Source organism: Tachypleus tridentatus, chromosome 4, assembly GCF_004210375.1.
Source record: "Tachypleus tridentatus isolate NWPU-2018 chromosome 4, ASM421037v1, whole genome shotgun sequence".
Taxonomy (NCBI): Eukaryota; Metazoa; Arthropoda; class Merostomata; order Xiphosura; family Limulidae; genus Tachypleus; species Tachypleus tridentatus.
The window spans coordinates 26,071,420-26,092,120 of record NC_134828.1 but is presented as its reverse complement, the minus strand read 5'-3'; the positions used below and the strand labels follow the sequence as shown (position 1 = coordinate 26,092,120).

Genomic DNA, 20,701 nt, shown 5'->3' with positions numbered 1-20,701 from the left:
AATGCAAGGAGAAAAGGTATTATTGGCAGTCGGAAAATGCTTCCACTTAGTGATAGCATCTTAAAATCATGAAGTTTCAACAGCAAGTTGGATGAGGCATAACTGTCCTTTCACAAAGCCAAGAAGTAAACCTTCCAACATGAACCACAATATCTATGGATAGAGAGAAAAACTAAAACTTCACTTCCAAACCTTTCAACCACCAAATAAGGAGCAGGCTTAAAAGCAACTGGGAAAAAAGCCCAACACATCACATACAGAAGAAAATAAGTCAAAGACAGCTTATCCCAAAGTGGCCTTTTACTTTATTTAAAGACTGTGTTAATTACCACTGATTGGAACAACCTTCAGTGAGGTAGATTCTTTCTGTTAGAGAAAAATAATGTTGGGCCACCCGCTGCATCCATATGAGGGAATCGAAACCCATGCCCAGATCCCAGTGCTACAAGTCTGCAAATGTCCCTAATGAGCACTAAAAAGTTACCATACTAAAAGAAGGTACAAGAAAAAGTGAATCTAAATTCTCTCAGGAATGTCGAGGATCACACTCAACTGCTTCTGCAGAGCCTCCCCAAAGGCCCAGCACAGATCCAAATGTACGTCTCCATCTTGCCTCAGGTAAGATTACTGAAAACGTGGTGATTTTCAAAATATTTATGAAAAATTAGTATTCAATAGATTTAACAAAGAAGCATTAAATAAAATTATTAAAATATTTTGTGATTAATGTAAAAGTATATTAAACAAATATAAAAAAGTAACAAGTAACAATTGCTTGAAGTTTCTGATAACTATTTTTAGTTTTTGATAAGATCAATTAAACAACTGGGCACAATTTTTATGTGGATGAACACCTTGTCTCATATAAAGGCTCAGATAAAGACTAAATACTGGTAACTACAGTGGACTGTACAAGTAACCTTAATCGAAAGTGGTTGGGAGTTATACTAGTTTTGATAACTTGGTTGGGCTTCTATATGACTATAATTTATCTGTTTTAACACTAATTAATTTAGGACCTTGCTACAATAATGGGGAACAGGAGGTAAGTTTATTTTATTTACTCCCAGTGGTAGAACCGTATTTTTCCTGACTTTATAACTTTGGTGAGCCACAACTGTCTGTAGTCACTGAAGGATGATAGAGATGTGGGATGGTGTGAGCTTGATCCCTTGCATCTTGCTCTCTTTTATATTTTTGATGATTTTGTTTTCAATATGTGAAACTCATGAATGGAGATTAAGACTAATGGACAGTGTATCCCCAATGCAATGTGGATCCTACCTCTATAATCACCTCCAAAACACAGGGCACATTTTATAGCCTGTACCTTGGAGATCTTTTTAATTCATGCAGCATCTTTAGTTTCATTTTTTGTTTGGGCCTGTTTTATTCCTTAAAATATATATATATATATATATACACAACAAATGTAATTTATTCTACATAATTATTAGTGCTAATATACTTCTATAAAAGCTGGAAACACAACTACACAGAACAACAGAACCACCAGGAAATTCCAATGGTTCGTATGAGAATAGCTACAGAACAGCAGAGCTGGATGATCAGTAAAATTTCCTAATCAATTTAATCACCCACCTGTAATTAACAAGGATTATTTTATTATGTATACACCAACCTAATGTGATAGAATTGATATAAATTGGATGAATGAAGTGACTCAAAAGGGCCCCTTGAATTCCAATAACGTTCCAAGCAGCGATCTTATCACTACAGGACATGGTTCTCAACCTGTTTCCTTGTTTGACAGCATCCCAAGCCTGGATTCCCCAAGAATCTTCAATTGGTACTGTTCCTTCTCTAAAGAAGAAGAAGAAGAAAGAAAGACAAAAAAGGTTAGATTTTCACACAGTACTAAGATGTCTTTCTGTTCAATTACACGAAAACTTAAAACACAGCGTTGTATGAATGTGGTGAATACTTAATTAATAAACATAAAGTATGTTTCAGAACATCACAAAAATTTAAAGAAAATTCATATTCATCAAATATGAGTTTAAAAAAAATAATGAAAGAGCTAATCAAATAATGTAAAAAAAAATATTCTGTACGTTAACAATCCAGCTGTAATAACTCTGAGTCAGGAAAAAATTACACAAGTCACCTGTAATATCATGCAAAACAATCTTAGATTTGTTTATGTGACAGTTTAGTGTTATTCATGTTATGTTACTAATATTGGGCTGTGTCTGTGGTACAGGGGAGGGTGGATTCTTGATCTAGTGCCTATAATGTCTACTTATTCAGTGATATTGTCACTGTTAGCCTGTTTTTATAATACAAAACATTTTGGAACAACTACTGAATATACTACTGCATGAGAAGTAATTGTATTTTCAAATGAAAAATGAAAAGAAATTACAATACCTGCTTCCATTTTTGTTCTCAATAATCCTTGAACATTATTAGCAAACAAAGGGTTGTGGCCACTTGTTGAAGGATTTGGTGTTGCTTCGTCATCAATTGTTGAATTGCTAAAAGATAGTTATTTAATTGCTAAGAGATACAGTTATTTGTACTTCAAACAAACTTTGCATAAGTACCAAACATTAAATGTGCATCATAAGAGCAATGTTGCAGGTTCCTTTATGTCTCAATCTGACAGCCATAATTACTTATGAATGTCCAGGTCTCTTTACATCTCAACCTGGTGGTCATGATTACCTACTACTATCTACATCCCTTGGTGTCTCAGTTACTGATGATGTCTCAGTCTGGTGGTTGTAATTACCTACTACTATCTATGTCCCTTGTCCCTCTGGTTACCTACTGCTATCTATGTCCCTTGGTTTCTCAGTCTGGTGGTCACAATTACCTACTATTATCTTTGTCTCTTGGTGTCTCAGTCTGATGGTCATGATTACCTACTACTATCTATGCCCCTTGGTGTCTCAGTCTGGTGGTCATGATTACCTGCTACTATCTACGTCCCTTAGTGTCTCAATCCGACAGTCACAATTATATATTACTGCCCAACATCCATATTTCATTGTACCAAGTTTTCTGCAAAGGATGATTAGGTCAATCTTAGATCCCATACATTCCACAGGTTCATTGCTGTATATGAATATGATAACCAAGACTACATCAAAGCACATCACACCCACTAAAGGCCACAGGACATGCATCAGAAGACTATAGTAGATTTAAGTTTCAAGAGAAATGGTTTGATTCCAGTGTTATTTGGCCTTATAACTTGAGGAAATGGCTGTCATTTTGAAATGTGGTTTTCATAATTTTAAATTATTATTAATTACCCTATTAGCAGTACCAAGAGATACTCCCAACTTCATTGCAATGGTTTCTATGGATCGAAAAATTCTTTTTCTAAGCTAAAGCCTTTATTCTAATGTTTCAGATTGGTTAAAGTTGTGACTTGAAAGCACATTCCTGCATAAATTATTTACTGTACTTCTTCACTTCCAGGAAGAACATGTAAGATTTCCTAAGTTAACACAATGTGTTTTTAACCCTACATCATCTAATAATCACATTGTATAAATAACTCCTCTTCAAAACTGGCTGTGACACATGCTCAGAATGTAAGCATCAGAGGCAGAATTACACTGTCTAATAATCAGAAGATGGACCAAATATTCATAAGTTCAAATCAAATTATTAAAAGCACAACTCTTTGTATATAAAGTGTGATCAACAACTAATCTGTAGTTTTCACAACCTGATGTTTCATTACAGTTTTACCAATCCTAAAATCCTCTACATAACCCTACAAATGAAACTCAAAGACCAAAATTTACAAAATCCAAGTGTCATATTTATGCAATAAATTTTTGTTTTAAATTCAAATGTTTACACCACCTTCAGTTTTTTTTTATTGACTACTAAAGATTTATATTATTCTTACCTCTGTCTGGTAGTTTCTAAAATTGTTATACAATTCCAACCTCTGTCTTATGGTTTCTAGAATTATAATACAATTCCCATAATTTTGTCTTGTAGTTTTGAAGAGTCCTACATAATTACCAGGCTTTCATCTTGTAGCTATTAAAATCCTTGTACAATTCACAGAATATTCTACATTTTTTTTACTTGTAGCTACTATGCTTATTATAGTATTTTGAGACAACAAGTTCTTATACCATTTTCAGATTGCTTCTGTAATTAATTTACCATTCAACACTATACTGATTTAGGCATAATATGTTACTTACTGAGCAAAGATAGCTGCATCACCACAAGGAGCTGTAGAAACATACAAATGAAAAGTAAAGTTTGATTTTATTTGGAGTTTCTCGCCCAATGTGTCAAATTCAATAATGGTGTCTTCTTTTCCTGAATAGTAATCCATCAGTTGTTGGTAGAGAAACCTACAAGTATTTTTCAGTCATTAATTATATCCTAGATTATTTTTACACAAAAGAACACTACAGTAACATGCATGTTTTAAGTCAACAACTGTTCAAATATTGGAATAACAACACACATGGTACTGTAGTGTGCATAAACAACTGCTCAAATATTGGAATAACATACATGGTACTGTAGTGTATGAACAACAACAAGAATATACATGGTACATGTCAACAACTGCTCAAACATAAACAACTGTGCAAATCTTGGAACAACAACATACATGGTACTGTAGTGTACATAAACAACTGTGCAAATCTTGGAACAACAACATACATGGTACTGTACTGTATGTCAACAACTGTTCAAATCCTGGAACAACATTATACATGGTACTATAGTGTATGTCAACAACTGTTCAAATCTTGGAAAAACAACATGTATCATCACTATATAAATAAGTTTAAATTTGAAGATAAAACAGATAGCATTAGCTCAGGCAGTTAATGTTGCTTCTGTCACAGCATGTTCAAAAGTAAATACTTAGCTGCTAACTCATCTGAGGTTGCTGGTTAAGGACTGTTGAAGTAACCTTGAATCAGTATACCAGTAGAAGCTCTGTAGCTTATTGGTTAACTATACCAATGATTTTAGGACCAAACAGCCTACTCTGTCAAACAAATTTCGTGTATCTTGTAATACAGCTTCATTCAAATTTACAGAAATTAAATTATTTTCTTGCATCCATGTATGGGCTTTAGAGTTTTACTGAATATCACAACCTCTTCTACACTCTCATATCTACAAATTAGCTTTTAACTGATTACTTATGATAATACAGAATCAGTACAATATTGTCATCACCATTAGTTTTACCTCCCAATAATTATGTTCTCACTATAGTGCAAAGCATACCGATACATCTTTTGTTACGATATATTAGTTTTTTGTAATTGTCCACCATTTTGCCTCTTCCTTTTCTAAGCCTTATCATCAGAGTGAACCTTTCTGTCACGTAAATGGTATACGAGTTCATACATAATTTACCATAATCACCTAGCACAGTGAACTCTTCCAATGAACAAAATTTTAATGAATGCACAATGCCAGACATGTGCATAGTTTTAATAATGACATCTTGTTAAAAGATGTTGGCTTATCTTCTTTAATTCTAGCTGCCTGTTGTTTCCAATCATCCCACATAAGTGTTACATGCAACTGGTCATATATAAAGTTTTTACAAATCTAGCAGATCAGGTGATACTTAAAGCATGTAAATTTATCACTTAATTTAAAATGGAATGAGCAACATTAATTTTGCACATACCCTGGGAGTGAAGATGCTCTTCTGATAATGGGTAGTTCTCTCAATCTTAACATCTTTTGAGATCAATGAGAACTTTACCAATGACAACAGCAGGTTAGTTATACCTAATTTTAATGATTAGCTTATATTATAAAGACTATTTCACATTGTTAGCTTGATTTATGGATTTAAGATTAACTTCAAGTTACTAAACTGTCTGAGCCAAGTATATTAGTTCACATTTGGACATCAGCCAAAATAAGTGATAATTTTACCACAGTGCAGAAACATGATGTTGGCTAGTATATCTAGCCAACATTAGAAATTATTATTTCTATTTTAATAGATTTTAAAATTAATCTAAAACTCATAAGCTGGCTGAACCTTGACAGATAGTATTAGAATTATGGCCAAAAATACTGTTAACACTGAGTTTACCCAAATGTTGAAACAATGTGTTCTAGTCTTTATAGTATAGTTTGAACATTATATTTGACAGGTTAAGCTCATTACTAGGAATCTATATTTAATTCTTATGTATGTAGGTAGCTTGGTTTCATAAGAAGTCAATATTAATAGATAGAGGCAATGCAAGTCCAATTTAAAAATGCTCACACACGCTTCCTGGAGCACTGGGGATGTTGCCAATGCTAAAAGACAACTGATGTTAAAGGACAGAATTGTATATCCTTCAGACAGTGCATATCTTATACTTATGTATGTGAAATTCAGAGAAAACAGCACAGGAACACCTTAAGAAAAAGTCAAACAACACAAACAAACAAAACTTTCACATAACCAGCTCACTGGCTGAGATAAACAGAAAGGTACATATATAAGACTTTAAACTATACAACAATTGTAAAAAAAAAACACCTACAAGAAATGCTTAAACTTGTTTTTAATTTTCCAGTTGTTGTTTTTACCAGACAGAAAAACTGCAATTATTCTTTGCTCATGTTAAAACCTTCTTCTGGTCACTCAAACATTCTCTTTATGTTAAAGCAATGTTTATTGGTAACAGCCCCTGTAAAACATATCAGCACAGTGAGGAAGTATACAAGTTTTGTGGAAGTCCTTCTACTGAGCTTTGAACACTGTCACAGCTTGTAAAATTTGGTTTTAAAGCTTCAATACCTCAGTTAATAAATAACACAATAATCACTCACCTCAAAATATTGAAGGCAAAAAAACAAACTTGCTGGTGAGAAAAAACACAAAAGAGTTCAGAAAGTAAGTGTATCCAAGGAAAATGAGCAAAACAAAAAATATCAAATGTGAGAAACATGTTTGAGGTGTCATAAATACATTTAAACAAAATTTTAAACTTTGCAACTTCATCAAGGTAAGAAAAAAAAGATTTTATGGCTTTATAAAACTTTGACTACTTTCCTTCACCATTATTTTTATTTGTTTATAAATCTCCAAAACTCGCTGGGTCAGTTTAAGATTTTGATTTTGTTTACATGATATGAATATCAGCTTTCTGGTTTAGTTTACTTGTATTTGTCAGCAAGTCTTCATGTGTTCCACAAAGCAAAGTAAATTGACTGAAATAAAAGCCTTCTTTAAATTTGGTACACTTATACTGTGATTATATTGTTAATATACCTCAAGAAACTTCTCCTGGTGATGACTTCTGCATGAGAATCATTCAGAACTTTCCCATCTTGCCTAATGTGCTCTCCAGATATGCATCTGTTACCTACGGAGTAATAATGAACAAATTTACCTATATAGTGTTCAACACGTGTTTAACATAAGAACACATTTGTCAAACTAAATTTCTAAAAAAAATTACATATTCATACAAGCTCTGTTTTCATAGACTACAAAATAAACCTTACAGCAGATCAACATATACATTCAACAACAGCTTAGCCAAACTAAAACATTCTATAAAATTAATTAAATAATTGTTTGTTTGAGTACAGTTGCAATTGTCTCTAAATAACTAGATTAATCTTCAATTTTATATCTAAACAAAAGATTTGCATTTACCAGGTGAATCAACACTAATCCTTTTAATCCATCAATAATAAATACTAATCTTCTTTAATCCAGTACTAATAGACACTAATATTCTTTAATCCAGTACTAATAGACACTAGTATTCTTTAATCCAGTACTAATAGACACTAGTATTCTTTAATCCAGTACTAATAGACACTAATATTCTTTAATCCATCAACAACAAACATTAATCATCTTTAATCCATTAATAATAAATACTAATCTTCTTCAATCCAGTACTAATAACTAATATTCTTTAATCCATCAACAACAAACACTAATTATAATAATAAGCACTAATCTTCTTTAATCTGTCAGTAATAAACACTAATCTTTAATCTAGGAATAATAAACACAAATCCAAGTCATTATTTTTTAAGTAGGAAGATTGCACTCCTTGTCACTTCCTAACTTTGTCCAGGGAGGGTAAATAATAGTGTTCCTTATAATTTCAAGTGCAGCTTTGGAAAAAAAAAGACAAAACAAAAAAAAACACCATAGCTGGCATAGTGAGTATAAAAATTCCATTCACTCAGCTTATGTATTAGATTTACTTTCAAGTTGATATGATTTTATGATGCATATATGAATTGATGTACTTTGAGACAAATTGAAAGAGTGCTCTTACTGGTCAAAAGAAAGTGTTCAACAAGAGTGGAGCCAATCAGTATTGATCTTACATTGACGTTCATGATGAAAGAGCAGGTGTAACATATAATTTACTTCATCATAAAATGTAACCTGTACACACGAGAACAATGAAGATCATACAAAAGATTTTCCTGTTCATTTGTTTTTATGCAACAAGATATCTTTTGGTGGTGCTGAATGGAAAGTTGTACTTTTGGTGTGGGTTTTACATTGGAGATCAAAATAAAGATGAAAGATGTCATCAACAAGTGCTACAAGAAAGGATTTTCATCCTGAGGAAAGTAACTTGCTCTTCTTATTCTTCCAAGGAAAACAATTTATACCTTCTCTTTTTTTCTTAAAATGAAAGACTAATAATTATCTTTAATCAAGGAAGAATATAGAGCACTCTTTAACTGTGATCTATATTTATACCCTGTAGCATAAGACATCACTTAAAAATTGTTGACAAGTGATTAAACATAAATATGTTATTTTCTTACACTCACAAGATTCTGAGACCGCATCTTTAAATTAACCTTTCTTCATGAAATGAGATCACACCTATGTCTCAGCAGCTTGACACACGTAAAACAAACTACAAGATGCTAAACAAGAAATACTGAAAATGTAAGTAGAATTATTTTAAAGTTTACACTAATATTACATTATTAATTGTCCTAAAAAACACTTACTCACTATTTGTAGTTTTTTAACTAAAGATATTTTATAGGGGATAATTTTAATGTATTTAAATTTAGTAAATTTAGGCATTTAAAAATTATGTTGTTAAAGAGTTCACAATATTTTACCCTAAGGAGCATTAATTAATATCTCACTCAACTCCACATTTCAAATCTAAATCTGAGTTGTTCCATGCTTGTGATAAATAAGGTGCATTTTGTTTGATATTCCATGCAAAGCCACATAACAATTATCAGTACACAGTCATTCCTAATTCTGAACTGATAGACTAGAAGAAATACTACTTGAGAACAACTATGCTTGTTTGATTCAGAAATGGTATTTGACTATCACTCTTGTAACACATCCATGGCCCTAAAGTGTAAAGTACATTTTGTGTCAATGGTTCAGATCTGGCACTCTGAACAAAGAAATCTAGACACATTTACAGGACAACTGAAAGATAGAAAGATACAAAGTTAACATTGAAGTCGTTATTATGTGGACAACTTATGATTTTACTAATTATATTTCAACTCCTCAAACCATATACATAAAAACCAAAACTGTACGTTCAACTTTTATTTTTAAAGCTCAACAAATAAAGACTTTACGCACAACCAGTGTGAATGCAATTCTTAAATACAGAATGGAAAAAAAGTTCTAGAAATTTAGGTTTAAGGTTCTTTCATAACTACAGATATACACAAGTGCTGGAAATTCAGATAAGACAAGGAATTTGGACAAAAAGTTGAAATTAAATAAATCAAAGTGGCACTTGTGTGGGACATACATAACTTTCAATGGAATACAATGCTGAAATAATTGACCAATAAATAACTTATTAAAAACAGGGGCTCCTGACAATGGTGGTGAAGACATCAAAACATGTAGTCTTTCTTCTGCTGTTGTTGGCTGGTCCCCGTGTTTAATACATTATTTATTGTAAAGTTGTGCCCCTTTTAACTGTAAGTTGAAATTATGATAAGATTCTCTGTGAACTAAAAGGTACAGGATATAAAATCTAATCACAAAAATATAAAACCGAGTCCCACTCAGTATCACGAATTTCTTCTGGTAATTAACATTGAAAAAATCATGTACAATACTGGAATGATGAATTTATTATATCAAATTTAGGACTGTACAGAGAAGGTGGATGGGATAATACACTAACTGATGCTATTTGAAAGTGTTACTATCATGTACAATACTGGAATGATGAATTTATTATATCAAATTTAGGACTGTACAGAGAAGGTGAATGGGATAATACACTAACTGATGCTATTTGAAAGTGTTACTATCATGTACAATACTGGAATGATGAATTTATTATATCAAATTTAGGACTGTACAGAGAAGGTGGATGGGATAATACACTAACTGATGCTATTTGAAAGTGTTACTATCATGTACAATACTGGAATGATGAATTTATTATATCAAATTTAGGACTGTACAGAGAAGGTATGGGATAATACACTAACTGATGCTATTTGAAAGTGTTACTATCATGTACAATACTGGAATGATGAATTTATTATATCAAATTTAGGACTGTACAGAGAAGGTGGATGGGATAATACACTAACTGATGCTATTTGAAAGTGTTACTATCATGTACAATACTGGAATGATGAATTTATTATATCAAATTTAGGACTGTACAGAGAAGGTGGATGGGATAATACACTAACTGAGATTTGAAAGTGTTACTATCATGTACAATACTGGAATGATGAATTTATTATATCAAATTTAGGACTGTACAGAGAAGGTGGATGGGATAATACACTAACTGATGCTATTTGAAAGTGTTACTATCATGTACAATACTGGAATGATGAATTTATTATATCAAATTTAGGACTGTACAGAGAAGGTGGATGGGATAATACACTAACTGATGCTATTTGAAAGTGTTACTATCATGTACAATACTGGAATGATGAATTTATTATATCAAATTTAGGACTGTACAGAGAAGGTGGATGGGATAATACACTAACTGATGCTATTTGAAAGTGTTACTATCATGTACAATACTGGAATGATGAATTTATTATATCAAATTTAGGACTGTACAGAGAAGGTGAATGGGATAATACACTAACTGATGCTATTTGAAAGTGTTACTATCATGTACAATACTGGAATGATGAATTTATTATATCAAATTTAGGACTGTACAGAGAAGGTGAATGGGATAATACACTAACTGATGCTATTTGAAAGTGTTACTATCATGTACAATACTGGAATGATGAATTTATTATATCAAATTTAGGACTGTACAGAGAAGGTGGATGGGATAATACACTAACTGATGCTATTTGAAAGTGTTACTATCATGTACAATACTGGAATGATGAATTTATTATATCAAATTTAGGACTGTACAGAGAAGGTGAATGGGATAATACACTAACTGATGCTATTTGAAAGTGTTACTATCATGTACAATACTGGAATGATGAATTTATTATATCAAATTTAGGACTGTACAGAGAAGGTGGATGGGATAATACACTAACTGATGCTATTTGAAAGTGTTACTATCATGTACAATACTGGAATGATGAATTTATTATATCAAATTTAGGACTGTACAGAGAAGGTGAATGGGACAATACACTAACTGATGCTATTTGAAAGTGTTACTATATAAGAAGTGATTATTGTGTAAACGTAAATTTACTGTATTAAGGTTTGTTAAGAAAACTTCTGAATACGTTTTATCTATTCACAATTTCCATTATAGCAGTATTAAAAGAAAATGTTAATTACCAGTTCCAAAACAAATAACTTTTCCATATCTCTCTTGTTCTGTTTTCATCACCAGGGCAGCCAAAATTTTTCTCCCACCATGATACTCGGGAACCTTCAGAACTTCAACATTGAAAGTATGATGACTCAGAGATGCAACAACATCAAAAAGGGAACTATTTTCTGAAAGGGCTGATAAATCTTGTACCTAGAAAACAAAACACAAATTATAAAATCAGAACTATTATTTCACACAAGTTCATAACTGAAATAAAGTACACAGTATTGGTTCTAATTACTACTTATAGGTCACAAACACAAAATGCTGTCAAACAGTTTATGCAGGGCAAGAGATGAAAAAGTTCATCTAACTTGTATTTTTATTGTTCATATAATATAATTATTTACCTATATATTAGGAAGTTATCCAACTTTTAAGTGTTCTTTAAAACCTTAGAAGTATATAAACATCCTAAAACTTATAGATACAAAGTAGAATTTCATATATTTTAATTTTCTTTTTAATTTTATTCAGTAAGTCTTGTAGAGTTTTAAGGCCTCTCTTATGACAGATAAAAAAACATGAAACAAAACACATGCAACTACATTCAAAGGATTCTTCTTATCCTCAGTAATGTGTTAACAAATAGGTAACAGTATTTGGAATATGCTTCTTGTCTCCCACTAATGTGTTAACAGACAGGTAACTGTATTCAAAAGATGCTTCTTGTCTCCCACTAATGTGTTAACAAATAAGTAACTGTATTCAGAAAATGCTTCTTGTCTCCCACTGTGTTAACAGACAGGTAACTGTATTCAGAAGATGCTTCTTGTCTCCCACTGATGTGTCAGGTTGCTTGTTTGTTTGGTGTTTATTGGCACAAAGCAACTAGACTGTCTGCACTAAATAACCTGTAAAAACTCTAAAAGTAGAATTTTTATAAAATGTAAAAATGCATTGAGTTAAACTAAAGAATGTACAAAATTGAGATAAAAGATTGAAATAGAATTAAAAAGGTCAATGGACCATCAAAATTTAGAAATACAATCAAATCAGACAGTCACCATCACCAATGACACCATCCAATGTCAGGGCTAAACCCTTAGAAAACGCGACTAAAATGGTGCCATTACGCATAGTTGTAACAACAGCACAATAGGAAAATGTGGGCTATTGTGACCTGAGTGTCACAAAGGTTATACTTTTCAGGATCAGTATCAGATAAAAGAAAATGATGAATTAAAAAAGAGTGAACAATTCTGATTCTTATGATAAAAGGAAGGCCAAAGGACAACAGAAGGTTTGATCTCCAAAAGCTTGTTATGACACTTCTCATTCCAAACCAACCACTAACTGGTGCAAAGATGAGTCTCCAACAGAGGACCATGTTCCATATCTAAGTTCATTTGCTCTGGTGTCAATGAGCTCATTTCTGTGAATGCCGATGTGGTCAGGTATCCAAAAAAACTGGACAGAAATAGAAGATATAGAAAAATGGACCAGTCGTTTTTAAATATCAACAAGAACAGGGTGAGAACTAACATGAAGCAATTCCAGGGTCAGTAGGGAGCTAAGACAGTCAGTGAAAATAGAACAATTAGTGTACTGCATGCCTCCTACATGATCCAGGGTAAGAGAATTAGTATACAACTATGCAATAAACATAGAAACTGCAGATGGAATCCTGTGAGCAACCACTGAACTACAACAAACCATGGCAGAGCCCACAAAGTCACCCGAGTTTGAACCATCCATATAAATGGGAATACAAGAATAGTCAGAAAGCTGTTCGGCAAATAACAGACAGTACTTCCAATCAGGAGTATTTGTCTTTCTCAAATGACTCAGAAAGATCACAGGTGAGGATGGTAATAAGCCATGGCAGAATGGGCTGATCAGTGCAGAAATGTCAACCAAGGACAAACCCAATTCAACCAGTTGTGCCTGGATACAAAGGCCAAAAGAAAGAATGACAGATTGTCTATTATGAAAGAGCACAACCTACTGAGGAAGGAAGACACAACTCTGTGTGGGATGCTATGGTAAGGATCAAAATTTAGAAGCATACTGTAAAGAGAGTTGTAAGTGACAGAAGTTAAGAGTTTGTGAGACTCAGTGTAAAACCTTTGGACTGAAAAAGTGCAGAAAGTCCCAGATCAGAGCTGAAGTTCTGAGTGATGAATGAGATCCAGCATCTTCAAGGCCAAGGTCCTGGCAGAACCACAGAACAGAGACCCATATTACAGTTTGGAGTTATTTAGGGCACAATAGATCTTGATCATAGAACATGAATCTGCTACCCAAGAGGAGGAAAAGAGAGCATGAAGGATGTTCAGTGTCCTTGTTTACTTGGCACAAAGTTGCTTGATGTGAGGAATGAAAGTAAGTTTATGGTTAAAGATAAGCCCCAAGAACTTTGCTTCAGAGAACATGGGAAGAACAATATTATTGAGATAGAGCTCAGGATCAGGATGTATACCCTCTTAGTGGCAACAGTGCATTCAACTGGTTTTAGAGGAAGAAAAGGTAAAACCATTTGCTGTGGTTCACTTCAACAAGTAATTACAGACAGTCTGAAGCTGCTGCTCAATAAACCTGATATTTGACAATTGACACAAGATGTGAAAGTCATTGACATAAAGCCTCTTTCAACAGCAGGAAGAAGTTCTTTCTTTGTCATACAATCCTTGAAACTCTTTGAAATATTGTTTTCTGCTAGCACCTTTGTCCAGAAAATAGTAGATATCTATCAATATATCAGAAACTGGGCAGGGCAGTTCTCTGGAAGCTTTTGGGCAGCAATATTCATGAGGTAACAAGCACAGCCCATGAAGTAAATGCTAGGCTAATGTCTTGAGATGTGTCCCACCACACCTTTACCTATACCAGACATAACTGAGGCATTGTCTGAAGAAAAACTAAGACAGTTTTCCCATGGAATTTTCCTCTTTGTCAGTTCGTGGTCCAAAAGCATGAAAATATTCTCTCCCATTGAAGCTTCTTTCCATTCCACCATTGTCAAAAAAAACAACAATTTTTCTGAGCAAAGGGTCAAGATATCGTACAACCACTGGATACAGTTTTGAGTCATCCATGTCTGTGAATCCATCTGTGGCTAAACTGTAAACACTGTTAGTAAGTATGCTTGAAATCATTTTGTATCTTCACAACCCAACATTTGTACAATGGCTGTAGTTTTGGTTCTAGCACAGCCATATTTTTTTGCTATATCAGAGTCTGGGAACATTTTTCTGAATAGACGTCCTGCATGATTGGCTACAGCTAGGGGTAAATTATGAGCAATGATGAATTGCATGAACATCACTTCTGCATTTATGGTTTCATATTCTGAATTCTTACTCATAAATGTTGTTATCTGCATTGTTTTTGTCTTCGCTTCAGCCTTCTGTTGGTGAGATGCTGATTTTGTATGTCTGAAACAATCGTTTATCCCACCATGTGCCACAGAAAAATCAATGTAACAAACTGTATAAAACGCATGACTGTCACTGACTTTTGATGCAATGACCGGATATTTTGCACTATACTCTTTCCTAAATTTTTGATTCACAGTTTCAGTCCTTTTAGATTTGCCAGAAACAAGACAATCTGGTAAACGAAGCCTCTTTTTTTCCATCTTGTGAACAATTGCATTGGTGTTTCTATGCCACTTAGAAAACAAGAAATATCCATCTATGCAAGTGCTGATTGGCTGACAAGCACTGATGACATAACTCTGGATTCCCCCAGGTACCCAGTATGGTACTGCACTCAAACTATTGGTAGACATCAGAGATACAAATATTTTTTATTATTTCAAGCACAAACATGATTATCGCAAGTAGCCATTTGGACTATGTCTTTTATTTATTATCAAAATTTATTTGTATCTCACTAGAAATTTTCTTTTCACCCCTTTCAAGCCCTGGGGGAACAATTTATCACTATATTGTATAGGCCTATATAATATATAATAATTTGGGAGTTGCAACAAGTCGTAATATTTGTCTGTATGAGCATATAGTCTTAATGTATACACCAAAATCGTAATGATTACACTCAAATTGTAATGGTTGGCATCTCTGTAACTGTGTTTAGAGAATGCTTATTGTCACCTAATAATGTAACAAACAGGTAACTGTGTTCAGAGAATGCTTATTGTCACCCAATAATGTAACAAACAGGTAACTGTGTTCAGAGAATGCTTATTGTCACCCAATAATGTAACAAAAAGGTAACTGTGTTCAGAGAATGCCTCTTGTTCCCCATCAATGTATTAATAAACTGAATTATAAAAGCTACTTTTTAGACTTGAAATATTTTAAGCAAACAATTGATTTAATTATGTTTAGAGTCAACATTTTTTTTATTTTAAACTTTGCTACTATTTGTAAATATATTATAAACATTATTATGAATCCAATTTCAAATTGACAACATATCTATTTAGATGAACTAACACACCTTTAGGCAATTACACAACACATCCTTGTAATATAGTTCAGGAAAAATGTAAAGAGTACACGCCATCTAGAATAATTCTACATTTGTATGAATAAACTAGGTCTATTTTATACTGGACAAGTTAAGATATTAAGTTACTCTCACTCTGAAAACAAAAAAGACTCAAAATTCTGAACATCCTTTATATATTGTATATTTCTCCCTCTACCACCCTCCTTGTGACTTATTGTTTGAACTTTATACATTATATACTTCTCCCTCTACCATCCTCCTTGTGACTTATTGTTTGAACTTTATACATTATATACTTCTCCCTCTACCACCCTCCTTGTGACTTATTGTTTGAACTTTATACATTATATACTTCTCCCTCTACCACCCTCCTTGTGACTTATTGTTTGAACTTTATACATTATATACTTCTCCTTCTACCACACTCCTTGTGACTTATTGTTTGAACTTTATACATTATATACTTCTCCCTCTACCATCCTCCTTGTGACTTATTGTTTGAACTTTATACATTATATGCTTCTCCTTCTACCACCTCCTTGTGACTTATTGTTTGAACTTTATACATTATATACTTCTCCCTCTACCATCCTCCTTGTGACTTATTGTTTGAACTTTATACATTATATACTTCTCCCTCTACCATCCTCCTTGTGACTTATTGTTTGAACTTTATACATTATATACTTCTCCCTCTACCATCCTCCTTGTGACTTATTGTTTGAACTTTATACATTATATACTTCTCCTTCTACCATCCTCCTTGTGACTTATTGTTTGAACTTTATACATTATATATACTTCTCCTTCTACCACCTCCTTGTGACTTATTGTTTGAACTTTATACATTATATACTTCTCCCTCTACCATCCTCCTTGTGACTTATTGTTTGAACTTTATACATTATATACTTCTCCTTCTACCACACTCCTTGTGACTTATTGTTTGAACTTTATACATTATATACTTCTCCCTCTACCATCCTCCTTGTGACTTATTGTTTGAACTTTATACATTATATACTTCTCCCTCTACCATCCTCCTTGTGACTTATTGTTTGAACTTTATACATTATATACTTCTCCCTCTACCATCCTCCTTGTGACTTATTGTTTGAACTTTATACATTATATACTTCTCCCTCTACCATCCTCCTTGTGACTTATTGTTTGAACTTTATACATTATATACTTCTCCCTCTACCATCCTCCTTGTGACTTATTGTTTGGACTTTATACATTATATACTTCTCCCTCTACCACCCTCCTTGTGACTTATTGTTTGGACTTTATACATTATATACTTCTCCCTCTACCACCCTCCTTGTGACTTATTGTTTGAACTTTATACATTATATACTTCTCCCTCTACCACCCTCCTTGTGACTTATTGTTTGAACTTTATACATTATATACTTCTCCCTCTACCACCCTCCTTGTGACTTATTGTTTGGACTTTATACATTATATATTTCTCCTCTACCATCCTCCTTGTGACTTATTGTTTGGACTTTATACATTATATGCTTCTCCTCTACCATCCTCCTTGTGACTTATTGTTTGAACTTTATACATTATATACTTCTCCCTCTACCATCCTCCTTGTGACTTATTGTTTGAACTTTATACATTATATACTTCTCCTTCTACCATCCTCCTTGTGACTTATTGTTTGAACTTTATACATTATATACTTCTCCTTCTACCACACTCCTTGTGACTTATTGTTTGAACTTTATACATTATATACTTCTCCTTCTACCATCCTCCTTGTGACTTATTGTTTGAACTTTATACATTATATACTTCTCCTTCTACCACCTCCTTGTGACTTATTGTTTGAACTTTATACATTATATACTTCTCCTCTACCATCCTCCTTGTGACTTATTGTTTGAACTTTATACATTATATACTTCTCCTCTACCATCCTCCTTGTGACTTATTGTTTGAGACTTTATACATTATATGCTTCTCCCTCTACCATCCTCCTTATGACTTATTGTTTGAACTTTATGCATTATATACTTCTCCCTCTACCATCCTCCTTGTGACTTATTGTTTGAACTTTATACATTATATACTTCTCCCTCTACCATCCTCCTTATGACTTATTGTTTGAACTTTATACATTATATACTTCTCCTCTACCACCCTCCTTGTGACTTATTGTTTGAACTTTATACATTATATGCTTCTCCCTCTACCACCCTCCTTGTGACTTATTGTTTGAACTTTATACATTATATACTTCCACCTCTACCACCCTCCTTGTGACTTATTGTTTGAACTTTATACATTATATACTTCTCCCTCTACCACCCTCCTTGTGACTTATTGTTTGAACTTTATACATTATATACTTCTCCCTCTACCACCCTCCTTGTGACTTATTGTTTGAACTTTATACATTATATACTTCCCCCTCCACCACCCTCCTTGTGACTTATTGTTTGAACTTTATACATTATATACTTCTCCCTCTACCATCCTCCTTGTGACTTATTGTTTGAACTTTATACATTATATACTTCCACCTCTACCACCCTCCTTGTGACTTATTGTTTGAACTTTATATATTATATACTTCTCCTTCTACCACCCTCCTTGTGACTTATTGTTTGAACTTTATACATTATATACTTCTCCCTCTACCACCCTCCTTGTGACTTATTGTTTGAACTTTATACATTATATACTTCCACCTCCACCACCCTCCTTGGGACTTATTGTTTGGACTTTATACATTATATACTTCTCCTCTACCATCCTCCTTGTGACTTATTGTTTGGACTTTATACATTATATACTTCCACCTCTACCATCCTCCTTGTGACTTATTGTTTGAACTTTATATATTATATACTTCTCCTTCTACCACACTCCTTGTGACTTATTGTTTGAACTTTATACATTATATACTTCTCCCTCTACCACCCTCCTTGTGACTTATTGTTTGGACTTTATACATTATATACTTCTCCTCTACCACCCTCCTTGTGACTTATTGTTTGAACTTTATATATTATATACTTCCACCTCTACCATCCTCCTTGTGACTTATTGTTTGAACTTTATATATTATATACTTCTCCTTCTACCACACTCCTTGTGACTTATTGTTTGAACTTTATACATTATATACTTCTCCTCTACAACCCTCCTTGTGACTTATTGTTTGAACTTTATACATTATATACTTCTCCTTCTACCACACTCCTTGTGACTTATTGTTTCAACTTTATACATTATATACTTCTCCCTCTACCACCCTCCTTGTGACTTATTGTTTGAACTTTATACATTATATACTTCTCCCTCTACCACCCTCCTTGTGACTTATTGTTTGAACTTTATACATTATATACTTCTCCTTCTACCACACTCCTTGTGACTTATTGTTTGAACTTTATACATTATATACTTCTCCCTCTACCACCCTCCTTGTGACTTATTGTTTGAACTTTATATATTATATACTTCTCCCTCTACCACCCTCCTTGTGACTTATTGTTTGAACTTTATAAATTATATACTTCTCCCTCTACCATCCTCCTTGTGACTTATTGTTTGAACTTTATACATTATATACTTCTCCCTCTACCACCCTCCTTGTGACTTATTGTTTGGACTTTGTATATTGTATACTTCTCCTCTACCACCCTCCTTGTGACTTATTGTTTGAACTTTATAAATTATATACTTCTCCCTCTACCATCCTCCTTGTGACTTATTGTTTGAACTTTATACATTATATACTTCTCCCTCTACCATCCTCCTTGTGACTTATTGTTTGAACTTTATACATTATGTGCTTCCACCTATACCACCCTCCTTGTGACTTATTGTTTGAACTTTATACATTATATACTTCTCCTTCTACCACCCTCCTTGTGACTTATTGTTTGAACTTTATACATTATATACTTCTCCCTCTACCACCCTCCTTGTGACTTATTGTTTGAACTTTATACATTATATACTTCCACCTCCACCACCCTCCTTGTGACTTATTGTTTGAACTTTATACATTATATACTTCTCCCTCTACCATCCTCCTTGTGACTTATTGTTTGAACTTTATACATTATATACTTCCACCTCTACCATCCTCCTTGTGACTTATTGTTTGAACTTTATATATTATATACTTCTCCTTCTACCACACTCCTTGTGACTTATTGTTTGAACTTTATACATTATATACTTCTCCCTCTACCACCCTCCTTGTGACTTATTGTTTGGACTTTATACATTATATACTTCCCTCTACCACCCTCCTTGTGACTTATTGTTTGAACTTTATATATTATATGCTTCCTCCTCTACCATCCTCCTTGTGACTTATTGTTTGAACTTTATATATTATATACTTCTCCTCTACCATCCTCCTTATGACTTATTGTTTGAACTTTATACATTATATACTTCTCCTTCTACCACACTCCTTGTGACTTATTGTTTGAACTTTATACATTATATACTTC

At 33.2% G+C, this 20,701-nt stretch overlaps 1 protein-coding gene across 1 annotated transcript in view; it reads right to left on the bottom strand.

Moving 5' to 3' along the window:
- The window catches only part of LOC143248724 (double-stranded RNA-specific adenosine deaminase-like), a 49,399-nt gene that overhangs the window by 11,772 nt on the left and 16,926 nt on the right, over positions 1-20,701 (bottom strand). The window contains exons 4-8 of the mRNA XM_076497385.1: positions 11,759-11,945; positions 7,253-7,346; positions 4,197-4,352; positions 2,392-2,498; positions 1,643-1,825 (exon numbers count right to left, since the gene is read on the bottom strand). Coding sequence (XP_076353500.1) covers positions 1,643-1,825; positions 2,392-2,498; positions 4,197-4,352; positions 7,253-7,346; positions 11,759-11,945 — 727 coding nt within the window. The remainder of the gene's footprint in view (positions 1-1,642; positions 1,826-2,391; positions 2,499-4,196; positions 4,353-7,252; positions 7,347-11,758; positions 11,946-20,701) is intronic.